The 16,197-nt window shown below is 33.7% G+C and overlaps 1 protein-coding gene across 14 annotated transcripts in view; it reads right to left on the minus strand.

Annotated features, from left to right (window-relative positions):
- LOC130677041 (syntaxin-binding protein 5) overlaps nt 1-14,166 on the minus strand; it is a 408,264-nt gene extending 394,098 nt beyond the window's left edge. For 7 of the 14 annotated variants that reach the window (XM_057483593.1, XM_057483594.1, XM_057483590.1 and 4 more), the window contains exons 1-3: nt 13,948-14,166; nt 13,592-13,795; nt 13,180-13,327 (exon numbers count right to left, since the gene is read on the minus strand). In XM_057483593.1, the coding sequence (XP_057339576.1) occupies nt 13,180-13,299 (120 nt within the window). In that variant the 5' untranslated portion in view covers nt 13,300-13,327; nt 13,592-13,795; nt 13,948-14,166. Of the gene's footprint in view, nt 1-13,179; nt 13,331-13,591; nt 13,796-13,947 lie in introns of all 14 variants that reach the window. The other 7 variants (XM_057483598.1, XM_057483600.1, XM_057483599.1 and 4 more) reach the window with 4 other exon arrangements.
- Nucleotides 14,167-16,197: the final 2,031 nt, after the last annotated feature.

Consider the following 16,197-nt stretch of genomic DNA (forward strand, 5'->3'; position numbering starts at 1 on the left):
AAAATAATCATGCTCACTATACGTATCATTAGAGTACGACTGATATACTATATATATATTTATCATTTAAAGACGCCGTAGAGTATATATTATATACCTATATATATTGTATATATATATAGGTATATTGTATACATACAATGCATTCGTACGGTGCCCCGTAGGATACCCTATACTATGGAGACTATATACATATGATACCCTATGCTCCATACCCTATACTATACGTATATAGTCTGAATACCCTATACACTCACGCCTGAAAAGGGAAAGTTGTAACGCGGACGGTCGTAACAAGGTCATTCGTTGAACGTATTTTGCTCCTCATATTTTTTCCATTCCAGGCTCCTTATATGAAAATCGATTCTTCAGGAGTAAACTCCAAAAAAATAGTCGATTTTTTTGGCCCAGTCTAACATATATTAGACTGATTCAAAAAAATCGAAAAATTTTTTTTTTCTTCGTTCTATCGAAAATATTGTTGGAAATGACGACAAAAAAATACTGTGAAAGTTTGAGCTCTTAATATTAATATTAACAGCTGCCGCATCGCAATTTTCTATTTCCCGTTTAAATAACATGGTAAAATTTATTTTTTTAAGCTTTGGAAATTTGTAGCTCACGGTGGCAACAACACTTTTAAATGTTCAAGACTGTTCAGTCACGAGCTTGATTAATTTTAAAAGCTTCGTGCATTTCCGCTAGTCCGGGAGCTGCCGAACTCGCTACTGACTTCAAGGTCAGAATAGTGCCGGGTCACTCGCTATATGGGCCCGACACTTGTAATTTCTTGCTCATGACCGTGTCAAGACGGCATGAGAACCCGCGACCAAACCGACCAATCAGAAAAATTTGCGGCTAACTGCTTCCTGCTGGCGCGCTTTTAAGCCAATGGGAAAATTCGCTGGGACAGCCATGCTATCGACGTCACGTCCAAGCGGGAACGAAGGAAGACGCCATCGTTTCATCATCCGATTCTACAACGTGCTTTTGTACTGAATACCTCGTGTGCTAAAACCGCTTTGATAATATTCTCTATGCTCTTGTGAACTAATACAAAACTCTTGTGCTAATTTATCCTCACTATTTAGTCAGTAAATTAAGACTGCTATTTATTGAGTATAAATAAATTGTCATTCGCGTGTAATTAATAAGTAAATTAATTTCCGTGAACGTAACCGCTACCGACCATGTGTCGACATTTTATACGTGATTCTTTTTCAGTATTGCCGCATTCGCTCTCGCGTATATTTTATCGTTGAATTCGCTATAAATAATTATTCCTAATAATAATTATATGTAAAAAGTGTAAACAAATAGTTAAATTATTTCTCATAAGAAGTTGTGTAATTTTTAGTTGTTAAAATTACCATCACCTGCACCAGATCCTCTAGATTAATTCGCTCATTTTACATTTTGGTCCTTCGAGCCGGATTTGGTGTGGTTTTTCACAATTAAAAATTATTAAAATCATAAAATCTTAAAAAATTGTGAGAAAATAGTGTGTGATCAGTTTTGTGAAGTGAAAAACGCTAAGTGCCGTGGGCATTGCTGAGCACTGCTAGAGTGCTGCCCGTGGTGATCAATTTACACACCGATGTAAAAGGACATTTTCGCTTTTACTTAGATCGAAAACTTAGCGTCGGTTTCACTTTCATCGCGTCCATTTTGTATGCCACGTATATCTAAGATGGCCGCTGAAGCACAAGTCGCTGAGCAAATGACTCGCATCGACACGATGCACAACATGGCTACCTGCTTAATTGATGACGCACTTGCTACACAAAGGGCTGCCGCTATTGATGCTGAACTTACTACTCTGGAAAGTTCACGGACTCTTGTCAAAAAAAGATGCCTCCACGACCGCTTGGAAATGGTTTATCATTCTCTACACTAATCTCATCGATTCATTAGGACACTACATCGATGAATTCGCTTATTGAGGCACCGCTTCTCGCCAAGGTACCGAATAGTTCCAATATTCGATACCTTTGACAGAATTTGCTTACTCTTTTTGCTTTCAGTTAACTTACTCGCTATCAATCAATGTATTACTCGCTACCGCGATTGTTAAGTTGAATTCGCTAACAGGAAGTACATGTACTGCTCGTGTACTGATTGATCAAGGATCGGGGTTATCCTTTGTGACGCATTCGCTATTTAAGAAGCTGGATATACCGCTAAATAAGGCTGCTGTACCATTACGAGGAATTGGTAATGTGTCAGCTGGACACTCACTTGGGTCATGCAAGATGACGCTGCATTCGCTACACAACAACGCTTCTATTACTATCCAAGCTCATGTGCTTGCTCTACTGACGGTGAACTTACCGTCATTCACACTAACTAACAAGAAATAGCCGCACATAAAAGGTCTGCAACTCGCTGATCCAGACTTCTTAACATCACGACCTATTGACATCATTCTGGGTGCAGCACCAGCTGCGCATATTATCAACGCTAAAATAAGGAAGGGTAACGACAATGACCCAATCGCTCAGTCAACGACGCTTGGCTGGATCATTTATGGGTCAGTGGACACCGCTACTTCAAAATTGACAGCTTATGGTCATCATGTTACTGTTGATGATCAATTACAAGACTTGCTGAGCAAGTTTTGGTATCAAGAAGAGCTACACACTACAATGAAGATTAAGAAAAGTGTGAACAACACCTTGTCAATACACACTACAGACAGTCTGATGGTCGATATGTCGTTCGCTTGCCGCTTAAATCTTCTCCAAGTCAACTGGGTGACTCGCTACAAGCTGCACAATACGCTTTATTACGGCTTCGCAAACGATTGGAGAATGATCCAGTCTACAAGAAGTTGTACTTCGACTTCTTGAAAGAATATGAAGACTTGGGACACATGAGACGTATAAAATTAAAGGATTTCCACCGAACAGCTACATGTTGCCTCATCATGGGGTTCTTAAAGAACAGAGCACTACACTGTAAAAAATAAGATAGTGACATCAAACTCCCTAAGAGTTTGACAAATTTCCTCTTCAATGAAACCAAATTCGTTTGAACTAACGAAAACTAGTTTGTCTCAAGAAAATCATTTTTATTGAATGAAAATCTCTACTAGATTATTAGAAATTGATTAAGCGTTTATATTAAAGTTTTTAAGTTTGACCGTAATTAAATTAACATTTGAACGAATAGTAAAATATATTTTAATTAAAGTTTGGATGTTCTTGATTTAAAAATAATAAATTGTTGAAGCAAACTTTTCAATTTATAGAAATTTAACTGAAACTTGACTGTATATATCCATTCAATATGAGAACAAGGTACTAGAAGCACAACTAAACTCAAACTTTCCTACTGGTCCCGTAGCGTAGCGGTAAAGCGCCTGACTCTCGCGCGTAAGGTGCTGGGTTCGATTCCTCCGGATACCAATTCTACGATTATTTAATTTTTCACTAAAAACTGAGTATGTCAGAATTATTTGTAAGATGTAATGTATATAATATAATGTAATTGTCCCAATACTTAAAAAAAATAATAACAATACTAATAGTAATAATAATAATAATAAAAATAAAACCAAATTAAAAAAATACGTAATAAAAAAAAATTTTTTTTTAAATTAATGATTATTGATGAAATAATTAAAGGCAATATTCACTTGATGCAGATTACTGTTTTTTTGGATCAATGCAATACAGCAACTTGAAACAATTCGATTTTTTAGTGAATCAATTGCAAGGACAGTTTCAACGGATCTACAAAAATATTACTTTCAACACTAAAATTCATTTGCTTTAATAAAATTTTGACTTAACTGAAATTTCATACTTTCAATCACCTTACAATTTACTTTGAGTGAAATTTTTAATTATTTTGTATAAAACAAAAATCATTATTGTATCAACAGTTTCAACGACTTGAATTAATTTCTATTTTTTTTTTAATGAAAAAAGTTATTGAGTAATATCAAATATTATAGAGTTAGTTCAAACGACTCGGTACCTTCCCTCAAGAAACTCTCAGTTGAAGCAAAATATACTGTCAAACGTAGAGGGCGGTAGACTCAATCGCTTGACGCGCTTGGCTGTATCCAAACACACGGAGTACTTAAGCCAAACGAATCTGGTTTGACGTCAGGAATCTTTTTTTACAGTGTACCACCAAGCTCAGGGTGGTATTCAATGGGTCCTGGAAAACAACATCTGGCGTATCAGTTAACGAGATACTTCATGTGGGCCCCAAGATTCAAGTCAACATCAGTGACGTACTTATTCGCATTCGCTGTCATCGCTATCTATTCGCTACTGACGTTACCAAAATGTTTCGTCAGATCGCAGTTGACAAAGAAGATCATCATCTACAGTGCATACTCTGGTTTGACCAAGATGACATCCCAACGGTGTTTGCACTCGCTACGGTTACTTATGGAACAACATCGGCTCCATATCTCGCTGGGAGAGCACTTTTACAACTCGCTGAAGATGAAGGAAATAAATTTCCAAAGGCTGTTGAACCGCTAACAAATACACGCTACGTTGACGACATCTATGGAGGCGCAGATGAACTCGCTGAGGCAATTCAAGTTGCTCTAGAAACGAAAAATATGTGTGCCGCAGGATGCTTTCCGCTTGCAAAATGGGCAAGTCATTCAACGGAATTACTCTCCCACGTCGCTGCAGTTGAAACCCAAGAAGATACACCACGAGAACTTGAGGATACTATAGTAAAAGTGCTCGGATTAACCTGGAATTCTACACAGGATAAATTCCAGTTTGGCTATTCGCTACCAGAAGCATCTTAAACAACTAAACGCACAATTTTATCTGAAATTGCTCGCTTGTTTGACCCGCTTGGGTTTTTGGCACCGATCATCGTCAGAGCCAAGATGTTTATGCAGAAGCTATGGCTGCAGAACTTCGACTGGGATACTACGCTATCACCGTTGCTTCTTCAAGAATGGAATTTATTTCGAGATGAACTACATCAGATCTCGAAGATTCAGATACCTCGCTGGAATCATGTAAAAAAGGGTGTATCGATTGAATTACATGGATTCTCTGACGCTTCACAACTCGCTATGGCTGCTGTCGTCTACTTAAAAGTTACTGACGCTACTGGAAGCTCTAACATTTCGCTAGTGTGTGCCAAAACACAAGTTACACCACTGAAAACTATATCTATACCAAGAATGGAGCTCAATGCTGCTGTATTACTCGCTGAACTGGTACTCTGCGTCAAGAATGTCTTGAAACTTGAAAATGTACCAATTTTCTTGTGGACAGACTCCGCTGTATCCTTAACGTGAATACGAAACAACCCAGCTAGATGGAAAGTCTACATTCGCAACCGAGTTACCAAGATTCAAGAATCGCTACCAAGTGTCAACTGGGATTTTGTTCCAGGGAAACTTGACCCAGCTGACTGCGCTTCAAGAGGTTTGACAGCAGCCTAACTAGAACAGCATTCGCTATGGTGGACGGGACCTAAGTGGCTCAGTCAATCTAAAGAAAACTGGCCATCTTTTGACATCCCTACGCAGACGGTATCACATCTTGAAGAACGTCCAGGTCTGGTTTTTACCATCTTCAAGGCAGATTCACACCCGCTACACACGCTACTGGATAAATTTTCTAAGTTGTCACCACTACTTCGCACGCTTGGAATCTGCCTACGTGCCATCGCTAAATTTTAAAAAGTGCCACAGTCCACACTGGCCACACCACTCTCTACAGTTGACCTGGAACTCGCAAAGACTTTGTTGATAAAGTATACACAAAGTCAGTACTATTCGCAAGAGCTGAAACTACTGAAAGATGGTGATTCTCAAACGAAATCATCGTCTCGCTGAATTGATTCCCTACGTCGACTACAATGGAGTACTCAGAGTCGGCGGTCGCTTGAAGAATTCGCTACTGGATGATGACCAAAAAAATCCAGCTATTTTACCAAGATCATCACGCTTGAGTACGCTACTAATAGAACATTCGCATCAGAAAACATTCCACGGGGGAACTCAATTGATTCTCGCTGATCTATGGAGATCTGCCTGGATAGAAGGTGGGCGTGTTCCAGTCAGGTCTCACATTCTTCGCTGCGTCGTGTGCACGAAACATAGAGGTGTTCGTGCACAACAATTAATGGGACAATTGCCATCCGCTCGTGTAAGACCATCTAAAGCATTCTCACACACTGGAATAGACTACGCTGGGCCAGTAACACTGAAGACATTTCAAGGTCGAGGTGCGAAAACTTATAAAGGTTGGATCACTGTATTTGTATGTCTCGCTACGTCCGCTATACATATTGAAATTACACCGATTACTCCACTGACGCTTTCGTCGCAGCATTTCGAAGATTTACTAGTCGGAGAGGCGCCTGCAGTACCCTATACTCGGACTGTGGTACAAATTTTGTAGGAGCAGACGCCACGCTAAGAAAAGAATTCGCAGCAGGATCGAGATAGCTAAAAGAACTTCAGTAATTACTCGCTACCGATGGCACAGACTTGAAATTCAACCCGCCAAGCGCTCCTCGTTTTGGTGGCAAATGGGAAGCAGCCGTTAAGTCAATCAAGTTCCATCTTATTCGAACTATTGGTGAATCGCTATTGACTTACGACCAACTCGCTACAGTGTTAATACAGATTGAAGCTGTGCTAAATTCAAGACCGATCGCTCCGCTATCCGAAGATCCTGCAGATTTAACCGCTCTGACTTCCGAACACTTTCTCATTGGTGAACCGCTAATCGCTGTACCTGGACCTTGGCTAGTGGAGAACAATACCGCTACGATATCACGCTGGCAACAACTACAACGAATGATCCAGAAATTTTGGAGCAGATGGTCGTCTGAGTACTTACAACGCCATCAATCTATATCTAAGTGGCACCATCCATCTAATGACATCAAAGTGAGCTCATTAGTCTTGTTGACTGATGAGAGGTTCCCACCATCAAAATGGCCACTTGCAAGAGTACTCGCATTACACCCAGGGAGAGATGGCTTGACTCGAGTAGTCACCCTGAAGACCGCTACTACTGAACTTGTACGATCAATCGCTAAATTGTGTGTACTACCAGTTCACTCTCCAGATGACAATACCGTCGACACCGTCGCCAGCGCTGGGGAGAGTGTTCAGTCACGAGCTTGATTAATTTTAAAAGCTTCGTGCATTTCTGCTAGTCCGGGAGCTGCCGAACTCGCTACTGACTTCAAGGTCAGAATAGTGCCGGGTCACTCGCTATATGGGCCCGACACTTGTAATTTCTTGCTCATGACCGTGTCAAGACGGCATGAGAACCCGCGACCAAACCGACCAATCAGAAAAATTTGCGGCTAACTGCTTCCTGCTGGCGCGCTTTTAAGCCAATGGGAAAATTCGCTAGGACAGCCATGCTATCGACGTCACGTCCAAGCGGGAACGAAGGAAGACGCCATCGTTTCATCATCCGATTCTACAACGTGCTCTTGTACTGAATACTTCGTGCGCTAAAACCGCTTTGATAATATTCTCTATACGCTTGTGAACTGATACAAAACTCTTGTGCAAATTTATCCTCAATATTTAATCAGTAAATTAAGGCTGCTATTTATTGAGTATAAATAAATTGTCATTCGCGTGTCATCAACTTTTTTGGAAAATTTTATAAGACATTTTTTGTAGAGCATTTTATTTCCTACAACTTATCTCAAAAAAAATTTTCGCTATATCTCACAAGTCGTAAGTTATTTGCAATTAACTGAAAATTTTCTTAAATAATCTAAATTTTGTTGCTTATAATTAATTATATTACATTTTCAGTTAATTGCTAATAACTTACGACTTGTGAGATATATCGATAATTTTTTTTGAGATAAGTTATAGGAAATAAAATGCTCTACGAAAAATGTCCTGTAAAATTTTCCAAAAAAGTTGATGGTTGCGTCAAAAAATTTAAAAAATGTAAAAATTTATTGTCAATCTAACTTTAACTTCAAGTAACTTTTGAAGAAATAAAAATATCGAAAAATTATAAGAGACCTTTTTTTGTAGAGCGTCAAATTTCCCACAAGAATACGTCTTGAACATTTAAAAGTATCGTTGCCACCGTGAGCTACAAAATTCCAAAGCTTAAAAAATAAATTTTACCATGTTATTTAAACGGGAAATAGAAAATTGCGATGCGGCAGTTGTTAATATTAATATTAAGAGCTCAAACGTTTACAGTATTTTTTTGTCGTCATTTCCAACAATATTTTCGATATAACGATGAAAAAAAAAATTTGTCGATTTTTTTTAATCAGTCTAATATATATATGAATATATTTATTTATTGGAACAATATACATAATTAAATATTTATAGGTTTCATATCAATGAAGTCTGATCGGATTTAATCATACACTGATAGAAGGATTTGTTTGTATTTAATAAATCAATTTATTAAAATCTTTTTCAGATATTTTTTTGGGTGGAAAAAATATTTTTTTACTATTAACAATATTCGTTAGTATTAACAAAATCTATTTTTTATGAGAACAAAATTTTTGTAACTATTAAGAAGCTTTAATATATTGAAAAAAATATTTATTTCCACCAAATAAGATTTGTTAATAGTTAAAAAATATTTTGTTGGTGGTCGGTGTTGATAGATGGCTATACTTAACGCGTATCTGTAAAAAAATATATATGCATATACATGATTTTCATACGATAAGTTGCTTATTATTTTATACTTTGTGGAAAACAATTAATAAAATGGAAGCTTTGCTACAATCGTGGGATTTATACTCGATTTTTTGTGTGTAAGATGAGCGAATGCTCTGTGGGATTCTGGTTAGGTGTGGTTAATTCAATAACTAACAATTAACACAAAATTACAGATAATAGAATAGATCTTTATTAAACAATATGTACACTTAAACTATGAGAAAAATAGCGAATGCAACTTCAAGATACGCGATAGCGAATGCGACTGTAAAAGACTACGCGTATAAATTCGACACGTGGTCGGCAGCGGTTAATAACGCGATAATTAATTTATAATTAATAAGACGCGAGCAACAATTCAATATATACTCAACAATTAGTAGCCTTGATATACTAGCTAATTATTGAGAATATTTAAGCAGAGATTTAGCGGAGCGGTTCAGACTTATATCACACTAGAGATATACTATTTTGAGCGAAGCGGTTGGATGGATAGCTGAGTTTGTACTGATCGATGTAGATTGGAAATAGAGACGTCGTCTTCTTCCTTCTTGGCTGCTCGGTGGTGACGTGGCAGCATGGATGCAGTAACGAATTTTCCCATTGGCTTAAAAGCGCGCCAACAGGAAATAGTTAGCCGCCAATTTCTCTGATTGGCCGGCTGGTAGCGGGTTCTCATGCCATTTTGACACGGTTATGAGCAAGAAATTGCAGGTGTCGGGCCCAGATAGCGAGTGACCCGGCACTATTCTGACATTCAAGTCAGTAGCGAGTTCGGCTGCTCCCGTACGTAGCGAAAGTACACGAAGCTTTTCAAAATGATTAAGCTCGTGAATGAACATTGTGGTAAGTTGACAGTTATATATAAGGTATATTCAGTAGCATCAGTACTTAACCTATTCATTGTCTTGTCATCCTATTTTATTTTTTATATTCCGTTTCTAAAATTAACACTAAATTCATGAATTTACTTTTGTATTCCCACTCTAGTAAACCATATAACTGACTTTGAAATCCTTGGTGAATTCCTTACTAAAACTCGAGAAGAGACCCAAAAAGAAATAATCCCTAGTGTTTGTTTACGACTTCGTTTAAATAAAAAATATAATGAATATGTAGGTTTCTTTTTTATTTTACAACTATTTATTTTTTTAAATTCAATTCATTATTCTCAAAAAATTATTTCAAATAATTTTATTATTGATAAATAATTTTATTTTATTTACAGATTTCCCATCACGAGAAGATTAATGTAAAACTTTTCTAAAAATAATAAGAGGAATTTTTTAAATATTAATAATCCAGTGTGTAAATACTAATAAATGATTTATTAAATATTAATAAATCATTTTTTATATGTTAATAAATCATTTGTTAAATAGTAATAAATATTTGGTTAGCACAAAAAAAATCGCTGCTAATAAATGATTTATTAACTGTTAATAAATATTTGTTAAGGACCTATCCTCTAATAAATTATTTATTAAATATTAACAAATCTTTTTAAATACAAAAAAATCCTTCTATCAGTGTACATAGACATATTAGTCCACTTAATTTACTCTTAACCGAGTTTGGGGGAAATTAATAAGTGGATTTTTTTTCATCGATATTATGTAAGAAATTCCGTAGATCACGAAAATAATAATAAGAAAGCTCAATTCGGCCGCGTTTTTTCAATAAATAATAAAATAACAATAGGGATGCCGAGACACCGTGTATTTTCATGAAGAAACGTTGATCTATTAATGTAAAGCCCTATGATGACTGGTATTAAATCAAAGGGCGATAAATTCTGAATAAGAAAAGTCAAAAACCAATCTCCCGGGGTTTATTATGTTCGCGAAAAAAATTAAATAACATAACAAAATAATTAGTAGTTTTTATTTAGTCACACTGTCGGTAACAGAGCTGCAGAAACTGAGCTAGAGGGCGCGCGCAAGAAAACAACTAATTATTTTGTTTTTTTAATTAATTTTTTTCGCGAACATAATAAACCTCGGGAGATTGGTTTTTGATTTTACTTAATCAGAATTTATCGCCCTTTGATTTAATACCAGTCATCATAGGGCTTTACAATAATAGATTAACGTTTTTTAATGAAAATACACGGTGTCTCGGTATCCCTATTGTTATTTTATTATTTATTGAAAAAACGCGGCCGAATTGAGCTTTCTTATTATTATTTTCGTGATCTACGGAATTTTTTACGTAATATCGATGAAAAAAAATCCACTTAATAATTTCCTCCGGTCGAAGTAATTTGTCAAAAAATTTGAAACTCAGTAGACTTTATTCTTATAGTAGTAGCTACTCCTCAAAATTTTTACAGATTTTTAGCTACTATAATTTTGAAGGTTCAGCACGATCAAAAAAAAGAAAAAAATTATTTTTTTTATTTCTATCTAAAATTTTTTTTAAATAACATATCAAATCACTCTGCATCCTTATCAGAAGTCCTTACTTTTTTTCATTCTCGCACCCAAGTGGGTGAATGGTATATCTTTGTCGCACTACTACAGTAATCAGGAACTTTGCATTAGTGTGCAGTAGAGTGTTCCTTATAAGGATTTTTTGAACTTATTACGATCACCTTACAAACGGTTTCAATTACGACAGAAAAAATTTCTTTAAAGTTTGAGCTCTCAAATCCAACGGGACCACGTGCCGCAAATTTTGCTTTTGTGATTTTTTAAGTTTATTATATTTATTTATAAAAGAGATCTATTTTATTAATAATTTATTATAGTTAGAAAATTGTAAATAAATAACTATTTCGATATTATAATACACAAAACTATAAACTTTTTGTTTATTATTTATTGCTTAAACTAAATAATAAACTTAAAGGTGACCAACTTATTGAAGCAAATGTTGAAAGAAATTTAATTTATTGATAATATTCATTAAATATTAAACTAAGGTGCAATATGATTAGTCGCATAGATATACCGATCTCATATATCGATTGAATGCATTATATATTTTTGAAACAGACGCAAAGTCAAACAATATAAAAAAAAAATATTTTGTAGACAAATCACAAAAAAATTTTGCGGCATCTCTTTCCGTTGAAATTAAGAGCTTAAACGTTTAGAGAATTTTTTCTGCTGTAATTGAAACCGTTTTGAGAGGTGATCGTAATAAATTCGAAAAATCCTTTTAAGGAACACTCTACAGCACATTAACGCACTATTGTCTCATTTAGCGAAGTGCGCTTAAATTTTTTGGAAATATTCGTTTGTTCATAAGAAAAACTCGTCCAAAGTTTCTGATTACTGTATAAGTGCAACAAAAATAGGCCGTTCACCCACTTGGGTGTGAGAATGAAAAAAAGTAAGAACTCCTGATAAGGATGCAGAGTGATTTGATATGTTATTTGAAAAAAATTTTAGATAAAGATAAAAAAAATAATTTTTTTCTTTTTTTTTATCTGGCTGGACCTCCAAAATTATAGTAGCTAAAAATCTGTAAAAATTTTGAGGAGTAGCTACTACTATAAGGATAAAGTCTACTTAGTTTCAAATTTTTTGACCAATTACTTCGACCGGAATAAAAAAATTAATTGCTCAATGCCAAAAACCCTGTGTTATTCAAATGGGAAAATTACATCGCTGTGCGGCACGGGTTAAAATTGAGATAGAGACCTGAAACTTGGAGGATATTTTTTTTTATTTATTTCGAACCACATAAGCCTCTGGGAGCATAAAAATTCGAAAATGTCCAAAATAAGGACCACCCTATTATAAACTTATGCACGACTATACATGAATTTATATTAGCCATGTCTGATCAGATCTAATTATATATAGGCCTATATCTAATTATATATGGGTTTGTATCAGTCATGTCTGATCAGATCTGATCATATATGGACTTATATATGGTTATAAATGGAGTTATAACAGCCAAGTATGATCATATCTAACTATATACAAACTCATATATGATCAGACCTGATCATATATAGACTTATATATGGTTATATATGGGGTTATAACAGCCAAATATGATCAGATCTAATTATGTATAGGCTTATACATAATCAGATCTAATCGTATATAGACTTATATGTGATTATATATGGGGTTATAAAAGCCAGGTATGATCAGATCTAATTATGTATAGGTTTATCTATAATTATATATAATCCCATGTATAATCATGTATAATTATGTATAATTTCATGTATAATTATATATGATCATATATAATCATATATAATTAGACACAAACTTTTTTCATCAGGATTGTAAATATCTAGCTATAACTCTACTAAATAACAAATCTTCCACGCGAAAACATGATTACTAAAAAAAAAAAAAAAAGATCATTGATATCTTGCCTTTGGCAGAGAGAGTTATCTCTCTCTGCCAAATATCAATAATAAATGTTGTTTGGTTGAGTTGTTCAAAGGATTATTTTAATCATTAACTGTCCTGTCTGTTTTAATGTCATTTTATCGTTTTAAAATACAATAATAATATAATAAGCGCAGGAATAAAACTTACTCGTTTTACTTGAAAATGTTCACTTCGTAAATTTTCAATAATTTCTTGATCAGGTTTGACCTGTTGAGCAACAGACGATCGAAAACCGTCAAGCACTCCCTTTATTGTGAACTTCTTCATTTTTAATTTATATCATTTACTTCTTTTACTACTTTAATCATTGATTTTATATATTAATATATATGTGTGTATATATATATATATATATATATATATATATATATATATACTTAGTATATTAACAACAAACAATACTATTGCACTGTCACTAAGTAAAAATCGATCGATTGATTGACCAAATTACAAAAATTTGTTTAAATTGATTCAGTTGAAATCAATCGTGATTATCGAAAATAATGACAACTGAAACAATAATGTAGCGACATTTTTTATTTATTAATTTACACTGTACCCCGTTGTTGAATTATTTAAATCACCAATAATGACATTAAAACAAGAAACTCAATTAATTTTTAAAAAATAATTTATACGAAATATTTTTCTCAACTTCATTTAAGTTTTTTTAAGTTAAGCAATACACAATGTTGTTAATTAAAAAAAAAAATTTTTTTCTACATTTTTACATCAATTTCGTATAAATAAATTGATAAACGAACTAATAAAAAATAAAAATACGAAGTCACGTTAATATAACAATTTTTCCGTATAATACATCAAATGATTGAAAATAAATTGTAAAACTAAAATTTAAAATAAAAAAAAAAAAAAAAAAAAAAAATTTAACAAGAAAGGGTGATAATTATAAACTTGTATTTGTTTAATCGCTGTGTTTTGAACAAAAACGTGTAACGAAATTTTATGAATAGTAGTTGCTTAATGATAACTAAAATTAATTATTTAAAAAAAATCGGCAAAAATTTGATCTCTTGACCACCCGACACGACACACGACACGACATTAAACTCGTCTGTGGTACAACTGTTTTGGTAGATGACAGCAATGCAGGTTGTTCAATCGTGTCAGATCAATAAACTGGGCAACAGGCTCGCAACGCGGGATTTTATAATTTGAAACTAACTTCAAGTAGCTTGTTATTATAAATATATAAGTTACATACGAACATCATGAAACAATTAATGACACCTTTAATTTATCTAAGCCAATAAAACGTTACATTTCTGTTATAGCAAACCTCTGAAGGTTTAAATTGCGTTAGATTCGTAATATATATCTAAATTTTACAACTTATGCGCATTTTATACACAATTATTCAACGAATTTTATGATTTTTATTCCTTCTATTAAATTTAATTTACCTAAAATTTATATTTGATTGTTTTACGTACATAATATGTTTAAGCAGTTAACAGTATAAAGAAATCTCAATCGATTAAATTGTCAGTCTATACACCTATTAAATATATTCCGTTAGACTTATGCTTGAATTGTTTCATTAAGGCCCTATTTTTATTGAACTCTTTAATCCTGACCAATAGATGTATTCTAGATGAATTCAAAGTTATTTTTTACGCTAACACTTGACGCTCGTTTTGGGCGTTAAATTTGGTCACGTGATAGATTTTTGAATTTCGCGCCATGTAAAACAGGTTAGCGACAAATTTCAATATCAACATGGCCGCTTGTAGGAATATAAAAAAATAAGATACCAACATCTACTTTTTTTAATTACTCTCATTAAAAATTGATAATTTTTTATGTCGTTGATGATACTGTGATATTGCGTAAATACACTTTAACATAAGTTCTAATTCTCAATCTGTTTAAATTCGAAGTAAGGTCTTATAACAAAGTGTATTCACGCTGGTTATACAGACTTTATCCTAAAAGTTAGTTTTTACAAATCGTATGAAAAGTAAAAAATTATTGGAAATCAGACTTGTACACGATAATTATAGTTTGAAAGAACTAAATATGTTTTAATAATAGATTGAAAAGAAGTTATGATAAGAATTTCAGACTTGGATGCTGTATTATTAAGTCATATGACTAGGTGCGATGAAACAACAATGATGCCAACTGACATAGAACGATGTAAACTATATGGTTTTTTTATTACAATATAAAGATACCCTGATAGCCACACTGTTATGTCCTGGGAGGTTACTAGGATCGGAGCTGACGCCACCTCCTGGACAATGGGCAGTTCGTTGTCACGCGGGACCAATTTTAAATTTGAAAAGTGATAAATTTATTGTTGACTATGATGATGATGATTATTTAATGAAATAATGAGATGATGGGTAAGGATAGATGTAATTGATAAAATAACTTTTAACTGAAGACTGAGTTTTATTATTAAGTGTAGATAAGATTTGATCAGTAATAACAGTTGTGCTTGTCAATAGTTCTCGGAGAGAAGTGAAGTTACATCAGACGGCAGAGAGATCTCTGACCTCCACTCTCCAACTTCTCCCCACTACTCTCATGTTCACACTCATGCTCATACAAATACATATATATATACTTATATATCCATGTTCTTTACCAAATAGACTTAAACTTTTTACTAATACTAATTCGAGACATAAATTTACATATTTACGTTCTTTACTTTACCCATTCTATGACTTTACTTATTACTTATATTATTTATGTTCTATTTTCCTGTATTCGGATAAAATCTTTCAGTTAATTATTCTATATTTAATTATTCAAAACGATTGACATTATTATTTATCATGAAACACCATTATAATTATTCTAATGCTATATTTCTATTAATTTATTTATTATACGAGTCACTCTTTATTTAATATGTATATATATTAACAATAATAGTTGAGTTCTGGTGATATGGTTTTCATTTATAAGTAACATTTATTTATTAAATATATCTTTTTCTTATTTGTTTATAGAGTATGCATTTGTTTATAACCATATTTACTGTTAACTATAGAACAAGGGCCTATTCATGACTTTTATGCGTGTGTTTTGTTTAGGTTTTAAGTATCGGGTGACAGGAAACGTTCCAAAACCACTCAAACTGTATTTATATTTCTCTGAAGACAAAACAAAGATTTATTTATCTATTTATTT

This window comes from Microplitis mediator, chromosome 11, assembly GCF_029852145.1.
Source record: "Microplitis mediator isolate UGA2020A chromosome 11, iyMicMedi2.1, whole genome shotgun sequence".
NCBI classification, from domain to species: Eukaryota; Metazoa; Arthropoda; class Insecta; order Hymenoptera; family Braconidae; genus Microplitis; species Microplitis mediator.